Source organism: Candoia aspera, chromosome 1, assembly GCF_035149785.1.
Source record: "Candoia aspera isolate rCanAsp1 chromosome 1, rCanAsp1.hap2, whole genome shotgun sequence".
In the NCBI taxonomy this organism is placed as follows: Eukaryota; Metazoa; Chordata; class Lepidosauria; order Squamata; family Boidae; genus Candoia; species Candoia aspera.
The window spans coordinates 2,897,026-2,917,707 of record NC_086153.1 but is presented as its reverse complement, the minus strand read 5'-3'; the positions used below and the strand labels follow the sequence as shown (position 1 = coordinate 2,917,707).

Sequence of the window (20,682 nt, the reverse complement as noted above, 5' to 3'; positions counted from 1 at the left end):
GGAGGGACGTGGAGAAGTGATTACAGAGTCCGGAGATTGAAGCAAGGGTGAGAAAGAAACTCAAGATAATTCCACCAGGATTTTGCTAGGGTAACAAAAAAAGAAGCTTGGACAGCCTTTCAAGATCAGTCAGGCCAGAAAACAGACAACGCAAAGATTCCAGGAATGCGACTTTCAACAAAGATTTTTCATTTAATTTTAAAAACAATGGGGGGCTATAAAATATTGTTTCACCACCATAAGGCCCTTACCAGACCTCTTTAGGTTACCTATATCTTTTGGGGAGTATCTACAATAAAATATTGTAGGATGCCCTACAAGACTCTCTCAGCCCCGCTGAAAAGCACTGATACTGGATGAGATTGGTCTCCTTATTTTCTCTCTCTCTCTCTTTTTTTCCATAAAACTTTAAAAGAATTAAGAAGGAAAGATCAGAAAGAGAGCAAACTTAAGAGGGCAGAAAAAAGAATACAAAATGAATAGCTTCCGACTTCCTTTGGTAGAGATACAAATATAAAATACATTAGCCTCTTGCTCTCAAAGTAACAGCAGAACACAGTATTTCTATAACCATAAACAGTTCTAATCACCCAATCCCCAAATTAAAGTTCCATTTCTTTCAGTTTCAAACAGTAAGTCCAAAAGAGGTTTCCAAGCAGGCACGAAAAGTGGAACAAGACGGGGCGAGCCCCACCCTGCAGGGACACCCCTCCTTTATCCGCTTGTGCTGCAATGCCGCTTGCAGGACTGGGCTTGCATAGTGCGGTCATTAAACGGGCCCAGATGACCCAAAAACAGTGCTCGTTCCTTGCTTGCTGGCAAAAAACAGGCCACTCGGCCCAGCTGCTTCTTTTCTGCCTGTAAGTGCCAACTACCAGCCAAGAGCCTGCTGGTAGTTTTTCACCAGCAAGAAATAACTAAAGCACCATTTTTATTATTTCTTCTGCCCCCATCTCGGGGCACCGGCACGGATTTTTTTTTAAAATTACGTTACGGCAATTGACTTCACTGGCAATACCGCAGATGCCCCTAGGACAGTGTTTCTCAACCTTGGCAACTTGAAGATGGGTGGACTTCAACTCCCAGAATTCCCCAGCCAGAATATAAATTTAATAAATAATGATGATGATGATGTTTCTTCTGCACCCGACTCTGAGCTCCCTGCTTTAATTTTCACCTTCACGGGGGCTTCATTTGAAAATTGAGAAGGTGGGGAGGAACCCACCTTCCTACACAGAGGCACTTCAGTGCCAATCAGGTCCTAGCAAGATTGTTTTCATGGTTATTTTATTAATCCTCCTCCCCGTAATGTCGGCCAGTACAAATGCTTATTGGAAAACTAACCACAAAGGAGGGGATAATAAACCATGCCTGGGTGTGGTCTGCTGTGTTATTTGGGGAGAATTCGCTTGGATGTAGTGCAACAGCGGGGGGTGGGGGTGGGAGTGGGAGAATAAAAAAAAAAAAATTAGAAGGGCTGCAAATGTGAAACCTGGCCCGTTTTTTATGTGTACCACAATGCGTGTGATAAAGGTTATGGTTTCAATAATGCAATCACAAGCACCATCTTGACTTTTCTGACCTCCCTCCAACAGATGCCCCTGTTCGGACGAGTCCCTTAATTACAGTCCACAACTGCCAGTAAGCTGTGCTTAGCTGGGTTGTGCGAAATCTCCTTGCAGGCCCAGCCGTTCCATCTTGGCAATTAAGGCTTCCAAAAACAAAAATCAAAACAAGAACCAAATTCTTCTCTTTGACAGATTGCAAAAACTGCATTGCCTTGCATTTGGGAAGAGACAGCTCTTAACGTGTAAATACGTATTTTTAAAGAAATTGAAAAACGTTTTTCAAATGAATAAATAATCCAGGTTGATTTCTTCTCCCCTCCAAACAGCTTTCAATTATATTTCCACTCTGCCACTATCCTGTTATCTCTGCGCAACACAAAAATGAACATTAATGGCATGAAAAAGGACAAAAAGCAAAAACAGAGAGAGAGAGAGAGATTGTTCAGAATATAAATAAAAGTCTTCATATGTGACAAAGATTGCTAGAGCCCTGGCTTTAATTTTCAGCAAACCCGCTCATAAAGACAGCCAAGAAGCAGCATAAAAAGAATCAAGATAAGGCTTTAGAAATGTAATAATTAGGAACTACCAGCTGAAAATGAATGCATGTAATGAACATCATTCTTTTTTTAAAAAAATCAGCTGCAGGGTATTCATGAGAAACCAAAGCAGAGGGCTTATCAAATTAATGCACATTTAGAATCTTTTCAGGATTCATCGCAGAAAACTGAAAATGGAACTTTCCAGCAGCGACTATGAATCAGAAGCTGAAAGCTGATCAGAGCTGGAATCTGGGTCCCATTCAGATGAGACCCAGCCCCCAACCCCCCGCTGACCACCCCCAGAGGGTTTACTTAGATCTTGAAAAGACACTGGAGACAAATAGGGGTCTTGGCATGTTCCATCACCCAAAGTTCTGGGTGTGACCCCTAGTGTTAAGGATGACCCCCCCTCCAAAGCTTATCTACCTCTGGTCTAAGATTTTAGTACATCCAGCCCATATTTAAGGGTCAGGCAGGACTGCAAAAGCACTTTCTGGCAGGGTCTTCTAACATCTGGCATTTTTCACCCCAAGCGTGGCACTCACAATATACTATGCAAGTTTAGGATCTCTAATTAGACACTACTTTGTAAACTACCACATTATTGCCTGAAGTGCATGGAAACAGGGCAAAATTGTCCAGAGGTATCTGCAGGGGTGGGGTAGGGTGGGGGTGAGCAAAGGATGGTAGCTGTGCCTGTACAAAGTGTTGCACACAAAAAAGTGGGTCTTCAATTGTGAATCCTGAACCTTTTGAAACACACCCCCTTTAACTCCTGCAAAGACATCCTGGTATGTTGACATCCTTGTTCCCATCTGGGTTTGTTTTCTCTGCCATTTCTGTTCCTTGCTTTGGGGTTGTTTTTGTGTTTTGTATTGTTGTTTTTAAGTGTTTTAACAGTTTGTAAACCACCCAGAGTCGCTGGGAGTTGGGTGGCATATGAATTTAATAAATTAGTAGCTGTAGTAGTATTGTAAATTCCGTTCAGCAGGAACATCTTCTATCTTACTTATTTATATGTGTTTTACCCTTTTCATGTTCAACATGCAAAGCAGTATTTTTAACCTGCATCTTGATATTCCAATTTGAGTCTTTCAGGACATGGGTGTAGAGAGTGATGTTAGAGGTCATTTGAAAAAATGTCACCAATGAAGTGTCTTTTCAAATACTTACTGTGACTCTTAAGGAAAGGAAGGCAAAGGGAGATCAAAGACTAAATCTTACCTTTACCTTCCCAAAACATAACCCCGTGCATTTGCCCAGAAACACCAATGCAGCGAACTCTTTGAACGGAAGCTGGAGCAAAGGTCACAAGACAACTGTTCAAGGCCGCAATGATCTTGTGGACATCTTGCTCGTTCCCCTGCAAGGGAAAGAATTTGTTGTTTATTCGTTTAGTCGCTTCCAACTCTTCGTGACTTCACGGACCACCCCACGCCAGAGCTTCCTCTCGGTCGTCAACACACCCAGCTCCCCCAGGGACGAGTCCGTCACCTCTAGAATGTCATCCATCCACCTTGCCCTTGGTCGGCCCCTCTTCCTTTTGCCCTCCACTCTCCCTAGCATCAGCATCTTCTCCAGGGTGTCCTGTCTTCTCATTATGTGGCCAAAGTATTTCAGTTTGGCCTTTAATATCGTTCCCTCAAGTGAGCAGTCTGGCTTGATTTCCTGGAGGATGGACTGGTTTGATCTTCTTGCAGTCCAAGGCACTCTCAGAATTTTCCTCCAACACCACAGTTCAAAAGCATCAATCTTCCTTCGCTCAGCCTTCCTTATGGTCCAGCTCTCGCAGCCATATGTTACTACGGGGAACACCATTGCTTTAACTATGCGGACCTTTGTGGTCAGTGTGATGTCTCTGCTCTTGACTATTTTATCGAGATTTGTCATTGCTCTTCTCCCAAGGATTAAGCGTCTTCTGGTTTCCTGACTGCAGTCAGCATCTGCAGTAATCTTCGCACCTAGAAATACAAAGTCTTTCACTGCCTCTACGTTTTCTCCCTCTATTTGCCAGTTATCAATCAAGCTGGTTGCCATAATCTTGGTTTTTTTGAGGTTTAGCTGCAAGCCAGCTTTTGCACTTAAGGGAAAGAATACACGGGAAAAATCAATGAGCAGGGAGGATGGATGCGCAGAAGCCGTCATTTTGTTTTGTGCATGAGAAAGGCAACAGAAGGAGTCTCTGCTGGGTGGATGTCTTCTTCTGTTGGTTATTAAAACTTTCAGGAAATTTTAATTGAACAATTAAAATCTGCGGACACCTGCTCTTGACAAATTGGTGAAAAGCAGGGCTGGGCAGGATCAAACCAAAGGCCACTGAGATGTGTCAGAGAAGCCTTCCAGGACAAGGGGGCAAAAATGGGTCCCCAGCCACCGGCAGCTCCAGATAGACTGCCTCTGAATGAAGAGATCCCATCCGGGGCATCCCTTGCAAAGAGCGCTTTGCGAGGTCCCCAGGGTTCAACTTACCTGCAGATGAGTGTCGCGGATGACCACGTTGGCCTGCACCGCCTTGGTGCAGGAGGCGATCACGGACGGTCCCCTGTTGGTTTCTTCCATCAGCACAGCTTTCACCGACGTGGTGCCCAGATCGATGCCCAGGACGCACGGAGTGGGCAGTGGGGTGGGCTTCCATTTCTCCTGCGCCATCGGAGGTCCCTGCCTTGCTGCCTGCAGCCTGGACCGCCGCCAGGAGGAGAAAAGGGGTCAGTCCTGCACCTGCCCGGCCGGAGGGGCCGCAGCCCAGCAAACAGGAGGGCGGCCACCCCATTGCCCAGAGCAGCCCCCCACCCTTCACCCGGCAGCTCAGCGGCCTTGCCTCTCCCGAGGACTACAATGCCCAACCTCCCGGCCACCAGTGTTGGGGACGATGGGAGTTGTAGTCTGCCATTCTGGAAGGCCTCCCTTTCGGGTCTGCTTCAGAGGGGAACCTTGGACCCCTTTACCTGGGAAGCAGCCACGGCCAGGAAATTCAGTGTTCGGTCCTTCTGGGTGGACGCGGACCGGATCAGGGCCAAGGGTTTAATCAGCCCATGTGTTGTATATTTTATTTTTGAGCTGGTGGGCCCGGCCTTTGGAGGGATGTTCAGGGGGCCTTAGTCCTGGGTAAGCAGGCAGGCAGGCAGGCATGGCTAATTGATCGCTCTCTAGATATGCCAGGCTTCCACGCTGCATGATGGGTATTGGAGTCCCACCCATCTGGGGAAGAAAGGGCCAGGGCAGGCTGGGGGAGAGGAGTGCAGCCTCACACGTGAGCCAAAGAAGGGAGGCTCCGCGGCTTTGTTTTTTCCCTGTGCAGCTGCCCAGCTGCGTGCAACACAGTCACGGAACCACAATGGCTGGAAATGCAGTTAAAAGGGAGCAGGCAGCTGGAGCAAGCCAAGGCAGGTCTCCGTCCTCGTTCTCCCCGCAGATCTTTACCGTGAGGTGGCTAGAGTTGGGTGGGCAGTGCTGAGAAGGCCTAAGCTTGAAAAACAGCTCCGAAGGGAGAAGATCGGCTGTGAAATGTACTTTGGAGCAATGAGGAAACCCGCCACACTCAATATGGAGGCCGGCTGGGCGCGACAGCCATGTTGAGGGGGTCACGTCGCGGTGGGACGGCATAAAGCCCGCGCGCCGCATCCAACATGGTGGACCAGGCCGCGATAGCCATGTTGGGCGTGTCCTCCCCCGCTCCCCTCCCTCCCCCCCTCCCCCCCTGATTGTCCTCTCCAAAGTCTTACCGCCGCCTGGGATTTACACAATGCCGGTCCAGTTAACCTGGGACGGGCCCAACGCCTCCAGGGGTGCGCTGGCTGGGCGCGTTGCCACGGGAACGCCCACCCTTTGACATACTCAAGATGGCCGCTACGGCAAGCGAGAGGGAAGGGGAGGCGCGGCAAGTTATTATATAGCGCCGGTCTCGTGAGCAACCGCAGGAACGGGGTGATGGGCGTTGGGCGGAGAGTAATGTTCGCAGGATGGGGCAGCGATGCTGCTCCTCCGGGTAAGTGGCCGCCGCCTCAAGAGGCACCGGAGTCGGGGACGAGCCTCCGGGGCCTAATTTGAGCGAGACGGAGTGTCCGGTCGGAACCGGGTGAGGAGGACTACGACTCCCAGCGTGCCCCGCGGAGCGTGGTAGTGGCCTTCGGCGGCTTCGACCGCCGCGTTGCATGACGGGCCTTGTGGTTTCGGAGAGAGCCCCCTGGACCTCGATCCCCCCATTAATTTTAGATTGAGAACATGACTTGTTCCCCTTCCGGTTAGGAAGCCCCTCCCCAACCGCCAGGGCTCCCCTCCCCCGAGAGTGCCTGCCCCTCCTGAACTGATGGTGCCTCTGACCATGGACAGAGTTCATGGCCGCTGGGAGACCCAGATTGCTGGGTGTGTTTGGAGAATGGAGCCTAAAGGCGATCCATATGTCTTTGGACTACAGCTCCCATCGTTTGTGGTGTGGACAGTGGGAACTGTAGCTCGGGACACCATGCTGGGGAGCCTCTGCCAGAAGGAATAACAACATCAGTAATAATAGCAATGCTAAACCCTGTTGCGTGTTTTATCTCTTACACTTTTTAAAACTAGGAACGGTTTGGTAGTCCAAGGGTGGAGCTAATAACAGTGAAAACGCTTTCCAAACAATTATTTACAAATGGGTAACACGTTTCCTGCTTGATTGACAACCTAGTTTCTTTTTACTGCATTTTAGATCGTTTTAATTATTTTTCCTTCAAAAACCATATTCCAAGTGCCTTGTTGTGTGATATGTTGTATATAAGGGGGCCATTCCTGCTTGAATTTGGTTGGACTTCTGTTTTGAATATCTTTTTGCTGTATGGGCAGGTGAGGTATAAATCACATTAAAAATCACATTAAAAAGGTAAACATTCGCGTTCAGATGGAAGGCCCTGCTTTTCAATACCTTAAAACTGAAGATTGTAACAGGGATATGGGATTGCAATCTAAATTTAATTTTTCGGCATTAGGCATGAAAGTTTATGGATAAACAGTGCTGTTTTGGACATAAAGGTGGCATTGGCTCTTATGGTAGCAGGTTTGTGTTATGTTGCATTTGTAAAAAAAAAAAATGTTTCATACAAGGAAGGAATTCTAGAAGAGGAGATTATTTGCTGCCCCCAAAAGAGCAACTTGTGGCCCCTTGCGTTTGAGAATCACAAGAGCATATCAGATTCCTGGAAAAAGAGCATTTATTTCATTTATTTACTTTATTAAATTTTCATCACCGCCCACCTCCCCTCAAAGAAGGGACTTTGGGCGGTTACTGGGTACGTGCAAAATGCTGCCGGAGAGGTCAGTGACGTAGGGAGAGACGAGACGGTGAGAATGACCATTTGCAAAACGCTTGTGTGTGATGCAGAGGCCCTTGTGTTGATGAGCTGTTGGCATGCAGTATATAGCTGTTACCATCTATAGCACACATGATGGGGAAAACAACCGGACAAATTCTAGCTGAGCAGTTTTGTGAGCACATTGGCATTTGTGATCCCATTTCTCAGGGTTGACCGTCTTCAGGTAGGGAGCGATCTGTCCTGGGGACTCCCCCACTGGGAAAATTTCCCCGCTGATTTGGGGTAGGGCCAGGAAACAGTTTCTTCACTGTGACGTGACCTTTCCTGCAAGAAGCGTTTTTCGGCAATTCTTGCGATAGTCTGCTAAGAGTCCTTGGGCTATAATCACGATCTGCTCTGGAAATAACCTTATTCTCTACAACAGTTTGGCATTTTGATACTGAGCTTTTTTCTAACTGGAACTTCCTCTTTATCGTTCTGCTTTGCAGCTGTCAGCTGTTTCGGCGTGATGGCAAGTAGACTCAGCCTCTTCCATCTGCTGTTTTTATCCTTTGCCTCGTTTGCAGCCTCCGGTAAGTGAATCTGTCTGCGGATGAAGGACTTCGGTTCACCTCCTGGATCTATTCCCTGCTTCCCGTTTTGAAAGAGAAGCTTCAGAGCAGCGTTTTTCAAAACGGGCAGCTTTAAGGTGTGTGGACTTCAGCTTCCGGAATTCCCCAACCAGCCAAGTTGCCAAGTTTGGAAAACACTGGCCTAGAAACTGGATTTTTCCAGTTAACTGACCATTAAGATTGCAAGATTCTGAGTTCAGGGCAGTTGTAAAGTTGTGACGTTCCCTCTGCCCACTCCGCTCGCTTTCCTGGAGGTGGTCCAGTTTAAAAGTGTCGTCCTTCAAATGCATCACCCAGAAATTACTCCTACACATTTTCATCTTTTCTTTATGATCACAAGGGTCTAGACCAGTGTTTTTCAAATTTGGCAACTTTAAGATGTGTGGACTTCAACTTCCAGAATTCCCCAGCCAGCCATGCTTGCACATGCATATATGCAAATCAGACATCTTTAAATCAGAGGCAGGTTGCTGGGGTGTTGAGATACTCACCTTTTATGCCCAGATGGGCTAGAGTCCATATTTAAAAGGCAGAGAATGTGTGTCATGAATAAAGGTAATCCTCACTTAACAACCACAATTGAGACCTGAATTTTGGTTGCTAAGCGAAGCAGTCGTTAAGCTAATCTGACCTGATTTTACAACTTATTTTGTGGCGGTTGTTAAGCAAATCACTGGCAGCGTTAAGCGAACCGCATGGTCATTAGGCGGATCGTGCGGTCCCTATTGATTTTGCTTGCCAGAAGCCAGCTGGGAAAGTCGAAAATGGCGATCACGTGACCACGGGACACTGCAATGGTCATAAACGCGAACCATTTGCCAAGTGCCCAAATCGTGATCATGTGACCATGAGGACACTGTGATGGTCGTAAGTGTGAGGACCAGTCATAAGTTAGTTTTTCCAGCACCGTTGTAAGTTCCGACTGCCACTAAACGAATGGTTCTTAAGCAAAGACTACCTGTAGTAGGAGATGTTACATCCAGAGGGCAGTCTGCTCCAGACCTTGGGCTTGTAAAAACCAGGGGGCGGGCTCACATGCCGGTCAGTTGACTGGACTGGCTGATGTGGGTTCCCTCTGCCAGATTGGAATGTGCTTGTCTGAAGCCGAGAATGTGGGATGAAAAACAAACTTCACATTCTCCCTTCGTTTTTTCCAGTCGAAGGTGGAGCCCCTGTTCTCCTTGTTCCTGAAGAGGTTTCCCTGGAAAATGGTAGCCAGCAAGACATCACGGTGACTTTCAGGTAACCTCATGAGAGCTGGCTCTGATGTTTTTGGCCTTCAGCCTCCAGGTAAACATAGCTGGGAAAAACCCAGGAAGCATTGCTCGGGGAAGTCATTTGTGATGCAGCCCCTCCCAGTGGCAAAAATCCAGTTTTCCTTGTTACTTTGCGATGACTTGCAGATGGGGCGTTATTTGTGTGGTGATGTTGTCAGGCCTGCATCATAATTCTGATGTCATCCTGGCCTGTCACAGAGGCCGGTGCCCATCAGCACAGCTAGATGGCACTAGAGAAAGATGAGGGCCAGAATTCTGGGATGAATGGGTCTGAATATTCACTGTGGATCTGCATGGCTTTCTTTTTATGTTCTCTCTGCAGCGCCCTGCCCACTGAGACTTTGGTGGTTATGTTCAATGTGACCTATTCATCCAAGAAGAACAGCACCATTGTTGAATTGCCTGACCAAGTAAGTTTTAGGTGTACATTTCAGCCTGGTTGCATTGGATTAGACCAGAAGTCTGTTAGATCATACATTTTTTGCAGTATCTCTCTGGTCTAACTCTAGAACCTCCAGGTTGGGGTGGGAAAACCCTAAAGACATCTGGCTGGGGAATTCTGGGAGTTGAGGTCCACACAGCTTCAAGTTGCCAAGTTTGGAAAACACCAGTCTAGAAACTGAATTTTTTGAGTTAACTGACCGTTGAGATTGCAAGATTCTGAGTTTAGTGCAGTTGTGACGTTCCCTCTGCCCACTACACTCACTTGCCTGGATGTGGTCCAGTTTAAAAGTGTCAGCCTTCAAATGCATCACCCAGAAATAATTCCTACAAGTTTTCATCTTTTCTTTATGGTCACAAGGGTTTGTGTTTTTCAAACGTGGCAACTTAAAGATGTGTGGACCTCAACTCCCAGAATCCCCCAGCCAGCATGCTGGCTGGGGGATTCTGGGAGTTGAAGTCCACACATCTTCAAGTTGCCGAGGTCGAGAAACACTGCCCTAAGACAATGTGAAGTCAACAGATCAGAAAAGGGTGGACTGACATCCATCTAGCCATAAGGCCACCCCTTGAGTCTCGAAAGCAGTTCGTATGTTTCACAAAACATGTGAACTTTCATACAGACTGTTGCAAAAGATTAAAGACCTGGTTTTGTCAATGGGAGGGGGAATAATCATACCTGGGGATGGCTAGCACCCTAAATTGATTTTGAGGGGCCTATTACACTCAAGGACTGATTAAGATCTTTTAGCCATTTTGATTCTGTTCTATTTGTATTTTATTGTATTTTATATTGGTATTTTATATTGGTATTTTGTACTTGGGGTGGTTTTGAATTTTAATCCTGTTTCATTGTAAACCGCCCAGAGTCCCCCTGTGAGGGAGAGATGGGCGGTGAATAAATTTATAAAATAAATGAATATGTTTTACATCTCCATACCTGACAGGTAATAATAACAGCAGGCCAAAAGGAGGCACATTTCCACGTGCAAGCTAAAGATGTCGGGCAGGTGACGGTATATCTGCAGACCAACACGTCCCACCAGACGGGGTGAGCATCTGTACCAACCCACTTCGGCTGGCAGTTCCATTAGTCAAGATGTAATTTCATTCACTGGCCGTTCTCCCAGTTTCCCGACTCTAACAAAGCCTTTATGGCGAGCCACCTCAAACTGAGCCTGCTTTGCACCTGCGGGCACCAGTGGTGGCGTCCAGAAGACTTCCCGGCTTCACAGGATGGATGTGCTATTGTAAGTGAACATGGGCTCTTCCATCGCTGTGGACCGCTGCCAGCTTCTTGGTGTTTCGCCTGCCTTCTGAGGTCTCCTCCCCATCCCCTCTGAGCTGCAGTCCTGAGGCCCAGGAATGTGATCTTCTCAGAGAGGACCATCCCAGCCTCTCACGCTTTCCTTTGCAGGCCCAGAATCCGGTTCCTTGTGATCCACAGCAGGGCTGTGAGGATTGTGGACCAGGTGATTGGCTGGATCTATTTCCTGGCCTGGTCAGTTTCCTTCTATCCTCAGGCGTTTGAGAACTGGAGACGCAAAAGGTAAGGACTCAGTGATCTTCGCTTTCCATCCCCTTGAAGTTGCCGGTGTTAGCCAGCGAGACGGCCCTGAGAGGCCCAGCAGTGGCTGGCGGGGCCCTCTGGTTCTGCACATTTACTTCTCCGCCAAGTTGCCCCGAAGCTGAATAAAAACGGGGCAGCTTCTCTTTCCCTTCTATTGAAACATGTTGCTTCCCAAGTAAAAATATTCTTTTCTCCCAGGCACCACTGGAGAGTGATCATGGCTAGATTAAAGTCTTCTATCACAGGCATTCAGTGGTTCTCTGCGTTTCCTTGGCAGTTACGTAGACCCACAGAGTTGCTGGATGAAAACACTTGTCCTCTGATCCTTCCCAAGTTCTGCTGTGTTTTAGTTTCCCCGCCAAACCCTTTAAAGCAGTCTTTCTCAACCTTGGCAACTTTAGGATCTGTGGACTTCAACTCCCAGAATTCCCCAGCCAGCCTTCTGGGAGTTGAAGTCCACAGATCCTAAAGTTGCCAAGGTTGAGAAAGACTGCTTTAAATCATAGAGCTGAACAGGATCTTGGAAGACATCTGGTCCAATGCCCTGTGCTGCGCAGACACTAACAACATCTCAACAAAAGCTTTATTATGGAGGCAGAGCAGGCTCAGTAAAATTGCAAAGAGAAACACTTTGTCCCTTTGGGGTTGTTGCCTGCTGTTGGGCCATTACTATAAAATGTCTCTGTGCAACAGAGCAGACTTTGTAGAAGCAGCTGAAGAACCCTTTGTCCCCGGTTGGACTAGAGAGAAACGTTGTGTTGCAGATTCTGTATGATCTGAACTGCATGAGCATAAGCTTTGGGGCAACTCAGTTTTAGGAATCTGCCCTCCAAGGCTAAGTTATGTTGCTCTGTAGCATCTTGAGAGGTGGCTGGTCAGCTGATTCAGCAGCCAGCCGAACCCCTCTCAATATAATACATTTTTCTATAGTAGGAAGTTTCCCCTAATGGGCTGTTTTGTTCTGATCCTGTCCTTTGGAGCTGTAATGGTATGTGGGAATGACCTCGGGAGACGGGGCGAAGAGATGCTGCCAAGGGAACGGTCAGATAAGGGGGAGCAGAACCCGCAGCTGCATAATGGGTGGAGAAAGAGGCTCAGGAGGGACCCTCCCTAGTTTCTCGGGCTGCAAAGGAGACGGCAGGAGAATTGTACTTTCAGACTTGCCAGATTCTGTCAATGTAGCTTTACATTGAAGTAGAATTAGCTCATCTGGTTGTGTTTCCTGTCTGGTCCACCTGGGAAGGCTGAGAAGAGCAGTCCTTTTACTCTGAAGTTGCAGAGAGCAACGCAGCCCATCTTCTGCTCGACATCCCTCAGGAGGGTTAAAGATGACTCTCACGTCTTCCCTGCACCTGCCTTTCTCTAGGTTTTGATTCAACATTTCTGTCAATTGTTTTTCCCACAACTTGGTTTCTAAACTCCCCGCTGTCAGCCCTGCGAGGTAGACCAGGCTAGGAAACCAGAGTCATGCAGTCTAATACTACTTTTATTATAAAGATATAGTAACAGAGTCTTGCACGTCTGAATGCACTTCCCCCTCCCTCCCTTTATATTCATGAGAACTAGGGAGGGGCTTGTCTGCGACGCTTTCTCAGGTTACACTCCTGCCCAGGACTCGACCCCCTTTTATCTGACCACTGACTTGGTAGTGGCTCTTCCTTCTGTCCTTCAAGGCCATTCCCTTTTCCCACTACACTCACTTGCCTGGATGTGGTCCAGTTTAAAAGTGTCATCCTTCAAATGCATCACCCAGAAATAATTCCTACAAATTTTCATCTTTTCTTTATGGTCACAAAGGTCTAGAGCAGTGTTTTCCAAACTTGGCAACTTGAAGCTGTGTGGACCTCAACTCCCAGAATTCCCCAGCCAGCAATTCCGTGGGTTGAAGTCCACCCAGCTTAAAGTTGCCAAGTTTGGAAAACACCGGTCTCGAAACTGGATTTTTCCAGTTAACTGACCATTGAGATTGCAAGATTCTGAGTTTAGTGCCGTTGTAAGGCTCCTGAAATCTAGCCAGGGTTCTCCCCCAACTGCTCATCTGAACATTTACCGGTTCTTTCACCAGCGTCGTGGGACTCAGTTTTGATTACATCGCTTTGAACCTCACCGGCTTCATTGCCTACAGTGTCTTCAACATTGGGCTCTTTTGGGTCATCCCCGTGAAGGTATGCAGGTCCTGTCTTCCCTTGCTGGGTGTCATCTGCCACCCGAGGCCACCGGTTTTGACCTGACTGCTTTGTCTTCCTACCCAGGAGCAGTTCCTGCACAGGTATCCCAACGGTGTGAACCCTGTAGACAGCAACGATGTGTTTTTCAGCCTCCACGCGGTTGCCCTCACTTCGTTCATCATCTTCCAGTGCTTAATCTATGAGGTAGCCTCAGCTGGGTCCTAGGCCTCTTCCTTTGCTAGATTTTGACTGGGGAATCCTGGGAATTGAAGTCCACACATCTTAGAGTTGCCAAGGTTGAGAAACAAAGTGAGGCTGGGCAGCCTAGCCTTATACAGGTAGTCCTTGCTTAATGACCACAATTGGGACTGGAATTTCAGTTGCTAAGTGAAGTTAGTGGTCATTAAGCAAATCTGATCTGATTTTACAACCTTTTTTGTGGTGGTTGTTAAATGAATCACTGAGGGCATTAAGCGAACCACAGGCTCATGAAGCGAATCATGCAGTTCCCAATTGATTTTGCTTGCCAGAAGCCAGCTGGGAAGGTCAAAAATGGTGATCACGTCACCATGGGACGCTGTGATGGTCATAAATGCAAACTGGTTGCCAAGCACCCAAATTGCGATCACATGACTGTGGGGATGTGACGATGGTCGTAAGTGTGAGAACCGGTCATAAGTCAGTTTTTCCAGCACCGTTGTAAGTCTGAACCTTCGCTAAATGAATGGTTGTTAAGCGAGGACTACCTGTAATCTCTCTGCGAGAAGTTGGACCTCTCGCAGGCTACAAGCCTTTCCCCCTTCTCTATGTGGATGAGGGAGAAGGTGCCAGAAACGGGAAGCCTAACCGGATGTTTGTGGAAATGATGCTCTTGCCTCCTTTCATTTCGGTCCCTAACACATCGTCCTGAGGAAATGTGACTTTGACAGTGAAGGGCCCGTCCAGGTCCTTTGACAAACAACTGACTGCAGGCTGAGCCTTCATGATCAAACCAGGTCCACAAACGTAACACAGAGCTAGGGAGAGTAGGTAACGATGCTGAGGGTCTGTAAATTGGGCCCGTTTTCCCTGGTTGGTGGTAAAGATCAGGTGTTGGAGACAGACCCCAAAGAGAACGTGATGTTTAGGAAGCAGCACGTTAGAGGACTTTTCTTTTCTTTCTCATAACAGAATGTGGGGCCGCTCCAGTGATGTTGAGCGGGAAGAGAAACTGAAGGAGGTTTCCTTCACGTGGGACAGAAGGGGTTTAGGGAATCGCTGCCGCAAAACCGGTGATGCCCACAGGCATGACTTAAAAGCAGAAGGAGCCGGGTAGCAGTTTTTCCAACTAACCTATTTTATTCAAAGCTTTTGGGAATGCTACTTCGCTTCAGTGAAGCGGCTAGGCTGAGGTAGGATTTAAGTTAGATTTTGCTATTATACGTTGTTCACGTTCTTGTCCTTTCGGAACAAAGGTGCCCAATGCTTTTGCAAAAATCAGAAAGCGTCTGGTAACACTTTTTCCGACTCATGTTTTATTCAAAGGCATCTTTAGTGAGGCAAAGGTGCTACCCGACTCCTGACTTTTGGCCGCCGTAGATTAACACACACCTCTGCTCCTTCAAGGTCTGACATACAAATTAAGTTGTATGTAGTTGTTTTATTTATTCAGTTTCACTCATCATAAATCACAGCCCAGACTGCCTGGTTTTCTTCTCCATGATTCAAGCCCTACGTGAGGTTTTGGGAATTGTGAAGGGAGTGCCTAATTATGCACAAAGGGCCCAACAGTGCTGTTGTTTGCAGCTGGGCTGTCATAAGTTGTCATAAGCAATCCAAATTACGTTTAAGTCCTTGTGGTATTGCACCCAACGCCCTCATAATGGATACTGCCATCAAGATCTTCCCAGTTTTTGCAATCTCTCTTTGAAAATCTCAGTGTTTTGTAATCTTTTCCAATTCCTTGTCTTCAACATTACTGTCTCTTCGAATGGCTACCTTAATAAACCAACCGTGGTTCTCATTGACAACAGTAAAGTCTTCTGGCTACGTTCTGGGTGTCAATCAGTCCGAATGTAAAAACCCCATTCAGCTTCTTTTCCGTTGCATTCAGTGACTCGGTCTGTGATTTTGTTTTTCTGGTCGTTCTAATTCCCTCCGAATCCATACTTTTCACGTAAATGCCAGTGCAATATCTTCCCAACTCAACTGAGCCTTTTTTGTAATCTGTCTGTGAGATTTGCTGCGTCCAGGTTTTATTTCTGTCGTTGGTATCGATTAGATGGCATTAAAACAAGATGAGGCAGGGAGCTCTCGTTCTCTGGCAGTGGTGACGAAACTTCCATTTTCAGAGGGAGTCAGCCAACTGCTGGGGAACATTGTCATCTCTGGGGCTTTTAGCTGTATTAATGTTCTCATGTATGCATATTTCTGTGAGCCACCAAGAGTCCCTGTCATTGCAGTGGGATATAAATTTGATTAATAAATACTGTACACTGCTGGAGATGTTTAGAAGGAAACTGAGGATTCTGGATTATGCAGGATGTTGTCCAAATTCAGCAGGAGTGTTTTGCAGATGGAAAACATTCCTCTGCCTACAGGGCTGAATTCCTTTGCCACCAGCGAGTTCAGCCCCAAATTCCTCCCATTCCAGCCCTCAGGAGACTCTTTTCTCTCCAGCTTAGTGATGTCTGACCCCAGATGCTCACTGAGAAATGTGGTCTCTCTGCTCCCCCTGCAGAAAGGGAACCAGAAGGTTTCTAGAGTGGCCATCGGCTTCCTCGTCGCCGCGTGGGTGTTTGTCTTCACCACCTTGGCCGTGGCCGCCGCCAAAGAAATCACGTGGCTCGAGTTCTTGTTTTATTTCTCCTACATCAAGCTGGTAATCACGCTCATCAAATACTTCCCCCAGGTGAGTGAAGTAGGAATCGGTCCTCGGTTGCTTCAGTCGCCGGTTTACTAACAAACACACGACTATAATACCAGCAGTACAAAATATTGTTATGAAATATCACAAAATCTCTGCCCTCGTAACGCGTACTGCTGCGTCCTTTGATCAGCAGACAGCGCTGCCTTTTCGAAACAGATAGATCGCCCACTTCCGACAACCGTGCCTTAAAATCTGGAATAATACCACTTCCCCAATTTCTCAACCGGCTTCTAACCCACTTTTTTAAGCGGCTAGCTCGGCTTGTGAGCTGCGTTCGCCTAGTCATCTGGGGCGGGGAAGAATCCCTGCTAGGCGACCGGTCAGGGCCAGCCCAGCGGCACTTTCCTCTCGGGCCCCGGACCCGCTGCAGAAAAAGCATGCGCAACGTTGGGGAGGACAAGCTGTTAACTCATCTGCGGTCTTGGCTGTGGAAGGGTGGCGCTTTCCCTACTTGCCCAGCATCCCTGTCTCCTCCTAGGCTTACATGAATTTCCGCCGGAAGAGCACCGAAGGCTGGAGCATCGGGAACGTGCTGCTGGACTTCACTGGTGGCGCCTTCAGCCTCATGCAGATGTCTCTGCAGTCCTATAACAACGGTAAGGGGGGCTCACAGGGCCAGGCAAGGTAAAGCGCCTCGAGGGGCTGCTCTGCGCCCACTGGGGGCTGCCCATAGCCCGTCTTCCCTGCATAAACGACATATTTCTGTTTTCGTTAATTTTTTAATGTGGCTTTTTATATCTTTAACGCTTGCCTTTAAATAGGTATTGTTTTTATTTGGTTATTGTCCACTGCCCAGAGTCACTTCCTGTGAGATGGGCGGCTATATACGTTTGACTAGTAAATAAATATAAATAAACATCCGTTTCTCGTCCAACCTGCTCGTTCCTCTGGGCTAGTTGTTTGGCTCCTGCATCAGCAGATTCATTCCCTGGAATATTAGAGTACCTGAGGATCTTTATTCCTGCGTGTATACGGGGCAGCTGCAAGGCGTCTAATAAAGCAGCAGTTATAATCAACGATGTCCTAGCCGTGCCACTGAGTTGGGGCAAAGGATGGTCTTCGGAACAAGGCGAAGCAATTATAGGAGCGTTCTTTATAGGTAGTCCTCATTTAGTGATCACTACTGGGCCCGGCAATTTGGTTGTTAAGTAAAGCGATCACAAACTGTGATCTGACTTCAGCTTTCCTTTGCTTTACAGACCTGCAAAGGTCATAAATACAAGGATTGGTCGTAAAGTTGTTGTTGTTAGCCGCCCAGGGTCACTAGTCTGAGATGGGCAGCTATATCAGTTGAGTGAGTGAACAAATAAATAAATAAAGTTACTTTCTCGTTGGTCGTAACTGCGAACAGTCACTAAACAAGGCAGTCGCTAAGCAAGGACGTCCTGTATAGGGGTTCCAGCAGTTTGCAAGCCAACCACCAAGCTCAGAGAGCACCAAGAACTCCACAGTTCAACCCTGAGCTACAGAGATTCTCTTCTATTGGAACAATAAAATGAGAGAGAGAAAGGAGTAAAGAAAAGAAAAAAAATACTATATAATAAACTAGCGTAAAAACATCATGCTGCAGTGTTCTACTCTTCACAACACAGCCAAGAAAATACTGTAGCCCCAGATTAAATGGCTCTTCATAACACACCGGTTCTACAGGCTACACACACAGATTTTTCAACAGCTTGTGTTATTTTAGAGCCCTATCTCCCAGAAGTCATTGTACATATGCCCTCACGAGAGGTGTTAAAAGCTCCCTGCCCATATTTCCGTAGAGATGACGGCAGAGTGAGCCGTGGGCCCGTGATTCACTCTTTCCAGACCGGCAAAGCAAGTCCTGCTTCGGAATGGGCTGGATCTGAGTTGTTATCTAGCGGGCAACCTTTTCGGGCATTTCCTATCTACAGTCCCCAGTAAGTCAGTCTAGATAAATAACTTTTTCCCATTTGTAATCCACAATGCCATGAAAGTCGATTGACATTTCACTGAACAACTTGCCACTCCCTGCATGTGGAGATCAGACCTATATCGCTGTGTGCTGTAGCAATGAATTCTGTGGCATCCCGGGTGCTCTCTGAGCCTGGCTGTTTCCCTGCAGACGTTTCATGGCCAGGCTAGGCAACGTCTTCAGTGCGAGGAGGGAGCGGGCCCTGCTCTCAGTCTGTACACCGTGGCTTGCCCTGCTTGCGTTGCTGGGGGGGGTGTTCTCTCCTTGGGCGTTCCTTGACTGGGCCGTTGTTTGCTGCTGGGTGGATTGCCTGAGTTAAGAGCTCCTTGATTGGGGCGTATTGTGCTGTTTGCTGGTTCATCTGGTGTTGATCCCAGTGCTGATTTTTGCGTATCTGGGTGTTGGTTGCTGGCGAGGGAGTGTCCTGGTCTTTTGGCTTTCCTGTTGTCTCTTCTGAATGGTGTGTCAATGTGGTTTACCTCTGTGTGTCTGCTGATGGCTGCTCGGTCTGAGTGCCAGGCTTCCGGGAATTCTCTGGTGTTTTTTTGGATTTGGCTTGGTCTAGGATGCTCACGCTTTCCCAGCTGAAACTGTGCGCCCTGCTAGTCTTCTGCCTGTCTGTCCTACGTAGTGGCTGTTACAGTCTTTGCATTGTATGTTGTAAATAACTCCTGTTTTTTCTTCTTGGGCTGCTGGATCTTTTGGGTTGCTTAAGATGTTTTGAAGGGTTTTAGTTGGTTATGTGCTACCATGGACTCCACAGTTCAACCATGAGCTACAAATATTTGCTTCAAACGAATTCTGTACTTCGCTGAGAACCTTTTTGAGGACGTTCGCTGAAAGCAGCTTTGCTTGACCTGCTGCCCCCCCCCATGTGCTGCCCTCCTCCCTCCCCCGCCAAAAAACTAGAGGGAATGAGGGTGGGTGAGGCTGCAGTTTGAGGCAGAGTTTTCTCTGCCTGCGTTGCTTTGCAGATTTCATTGCTGGATTATTTGTTCTTAAACCACCATGTACATTTGGTGGGGGAATGGTGGTGGTGGATTAATCTTGCTTGTAAATTCCTCAGGGAAGCAGTGGAAATCTGTCCAGCAGTCTGTCTCAACCTTGGCCACGTGAAGATGCGTGGACTTCAAGTCCCAGAATTCCCCAGCCAGCTATGCTGGCCAAGTGGCCAAGGTTGAGACACACTGCTGGGGAATTCTGGGACTTGAAGTCCACGCATCTTCACGTGGCCAAGGTTGAGACACACTGCTGGGGAATTCTGGGACTTGAAGTCCACGCATCTTCACGTGGCCAAGGTTGAGACACACTGCTGGGGAATTCTGGGACTTGAAGTCCACGCATCTTCAAGTGGCCGAGGTTGAGACACACTGCTGGGGAATTCTGGGACTTGAAGTCCACGCATCTTCACGTGGCCGAGGTTGGGACACACTGCTGGGGAATTCTGGGACTTGAAGTCCACGCATCTTCACGTGGCCAAGGTTGAGACACACTGCTGGACAGGCTATTCACCAAAACGTCAATCAACTTTCATTGCATCGTGTATTATAAATCGGGAAAAATCATTTATGCTTTTCCAAGTATTTATAAGTCTCTGTTGGTCAGCGCTGCAGGTTCTTGTAAACCCCACTTTGTCACTTTCTTCTTCTACAGATGCCTGGAAGCTGATCTTCGGAGACCCCACCAAGTTTGGGCTTGGCCTCTTCTCCATCGTCTTTGATATTGTCTTCATGATCCAACATTACTGCTTGTATCGCGCCCAAGTATATGAGCAGTTTGAGTAGGTGCCCGTCCGAACGTGCCTGCTGCACGGGGACGCCTTACTCCAGAGGAACTGGGACTGGCAGAATTGCTGCTCCTCAGTCGCACCAAACCTCCTTTGCCCTCTCGTGCCTTCACGTCTCCCGATCCGGCAGTGCCGGCTTGCCAAAGTCACCCTCTCCTGAACTTCTGGGATGGGAAGTTCTCAAAAGCTGCTGGAGAGAGCAGCCTCCACAGGGAGAGAAGAGATGCTCGTGTTTTGCCATCCAATTTCTTACCGCTGAAGAATGGAGGTGTGGTGGGACCCATCCATCCAAGGCAGCTTTGCCAGGAGGAACCAGCTTTAGGAGAAGGCTGGCTACAAGCAAGGGCGAATCGGTTGTCATCTGGAGGAGCTGCCCTGCTATAGAGCACTTGAAGGACGGGTTGTGTGACTTCAGGACCATGGGTGTCCCCTTTCCTCTTGCAGCAAGGGGAGAGATGCACGGAGGATGTAGGACTAACTCTAAAAGCTGGACATGGGCGCCAAGGAGCAGGCTAAATGCACTGGAGAACCTTCGTGTGAAGTGGCTGAATACAGGGGTTGATATTATTAAAGCTTTTGTAACGGGT

The 20,682-nt window shown here is 47.8% G+C and overlaps 2 protein-coding genes across 2 annotated transcripts in view; one reads left to right on the top strand and one right to left on the bottom strand.

Moving 5' to 3' along the window:
• The window catches only part of SHPK (sedoheptulokinase), a 13,746-nt gene extending 8,060 nt beyond the window's left edge, over window positions 1-5,686 (bottom strand). Inside the window, exons 1-3 of the mRNA XM_063296000.1 lie at window positions 5,531-5,686; window positions 4,580-4,787; window positions 3,335-3,473 (exon numbers count right to left, since the gene is read on the bottom strand). Of these exons, the coding sequence (XP_063152070.1) occupies window positions 3,335-3,473; window positions 4,580-4,759 (319 nt within the window). The 5' untranslated portion in view covers window positions 4,760-4,787; window positions 5,531-5,686. The remainder of the gene's footprint in view (window positions 1-3,334; window positions 3,474-4,579; window positions 4,788-5,530) is intronic.
• On the top strand, window positions 5,445-20,682 carry CTNS (cystinosin, lysosomal cystine transporter). Its single transcript, XM_063291091.1, has 12 exons — window positions 5,445-5,536; window positions 5,827-6,095; window positions 7,884-7,967; window positions 9,164-9,248; window positions 9,606-9,693; window positions 10,672-10,775; window positions 11,142-11,273; window positions 13,360-13,459; window positions 13,547-13,666; window positions 16,182-16,352; window positions 16,849-16,966; window positions 19,963-20,682. Exons 1-12 carry the CDS (start codon window positions 5,445-5,447, stop codon window positions 20,091-20,093), a joined length of 1,494 nt encoding a protein of 497 aa, XP_063147161.1. The 3' UTR covers window positions 20,094-20,682.

Bases quoted from the DNA above. Each gene is read 5' to 3' on its own strand.
- CTNS (XM_063291091.1), top strand. From the start codon at position 5,445: ATGGCTGGAAATGCAGTTAAAAGGGAGCAGGCAGCTGGAGCAAGCCAA. The intron at 10,776-11,141 runs GTGAGCATCTGT...TTTCCTTTGCAG, and splicing joins AACACGTCCCACCAGACGGG to GCCCAGAATCCGGTTCCTTG. The intron at 16,967-19,962 runs GTAAGGGGGGCT...CTTCTTCTACAG, and splicing joins TCTGCAGTCCTATAACAACG to ATGCCTGGAAGCTGATCTTC.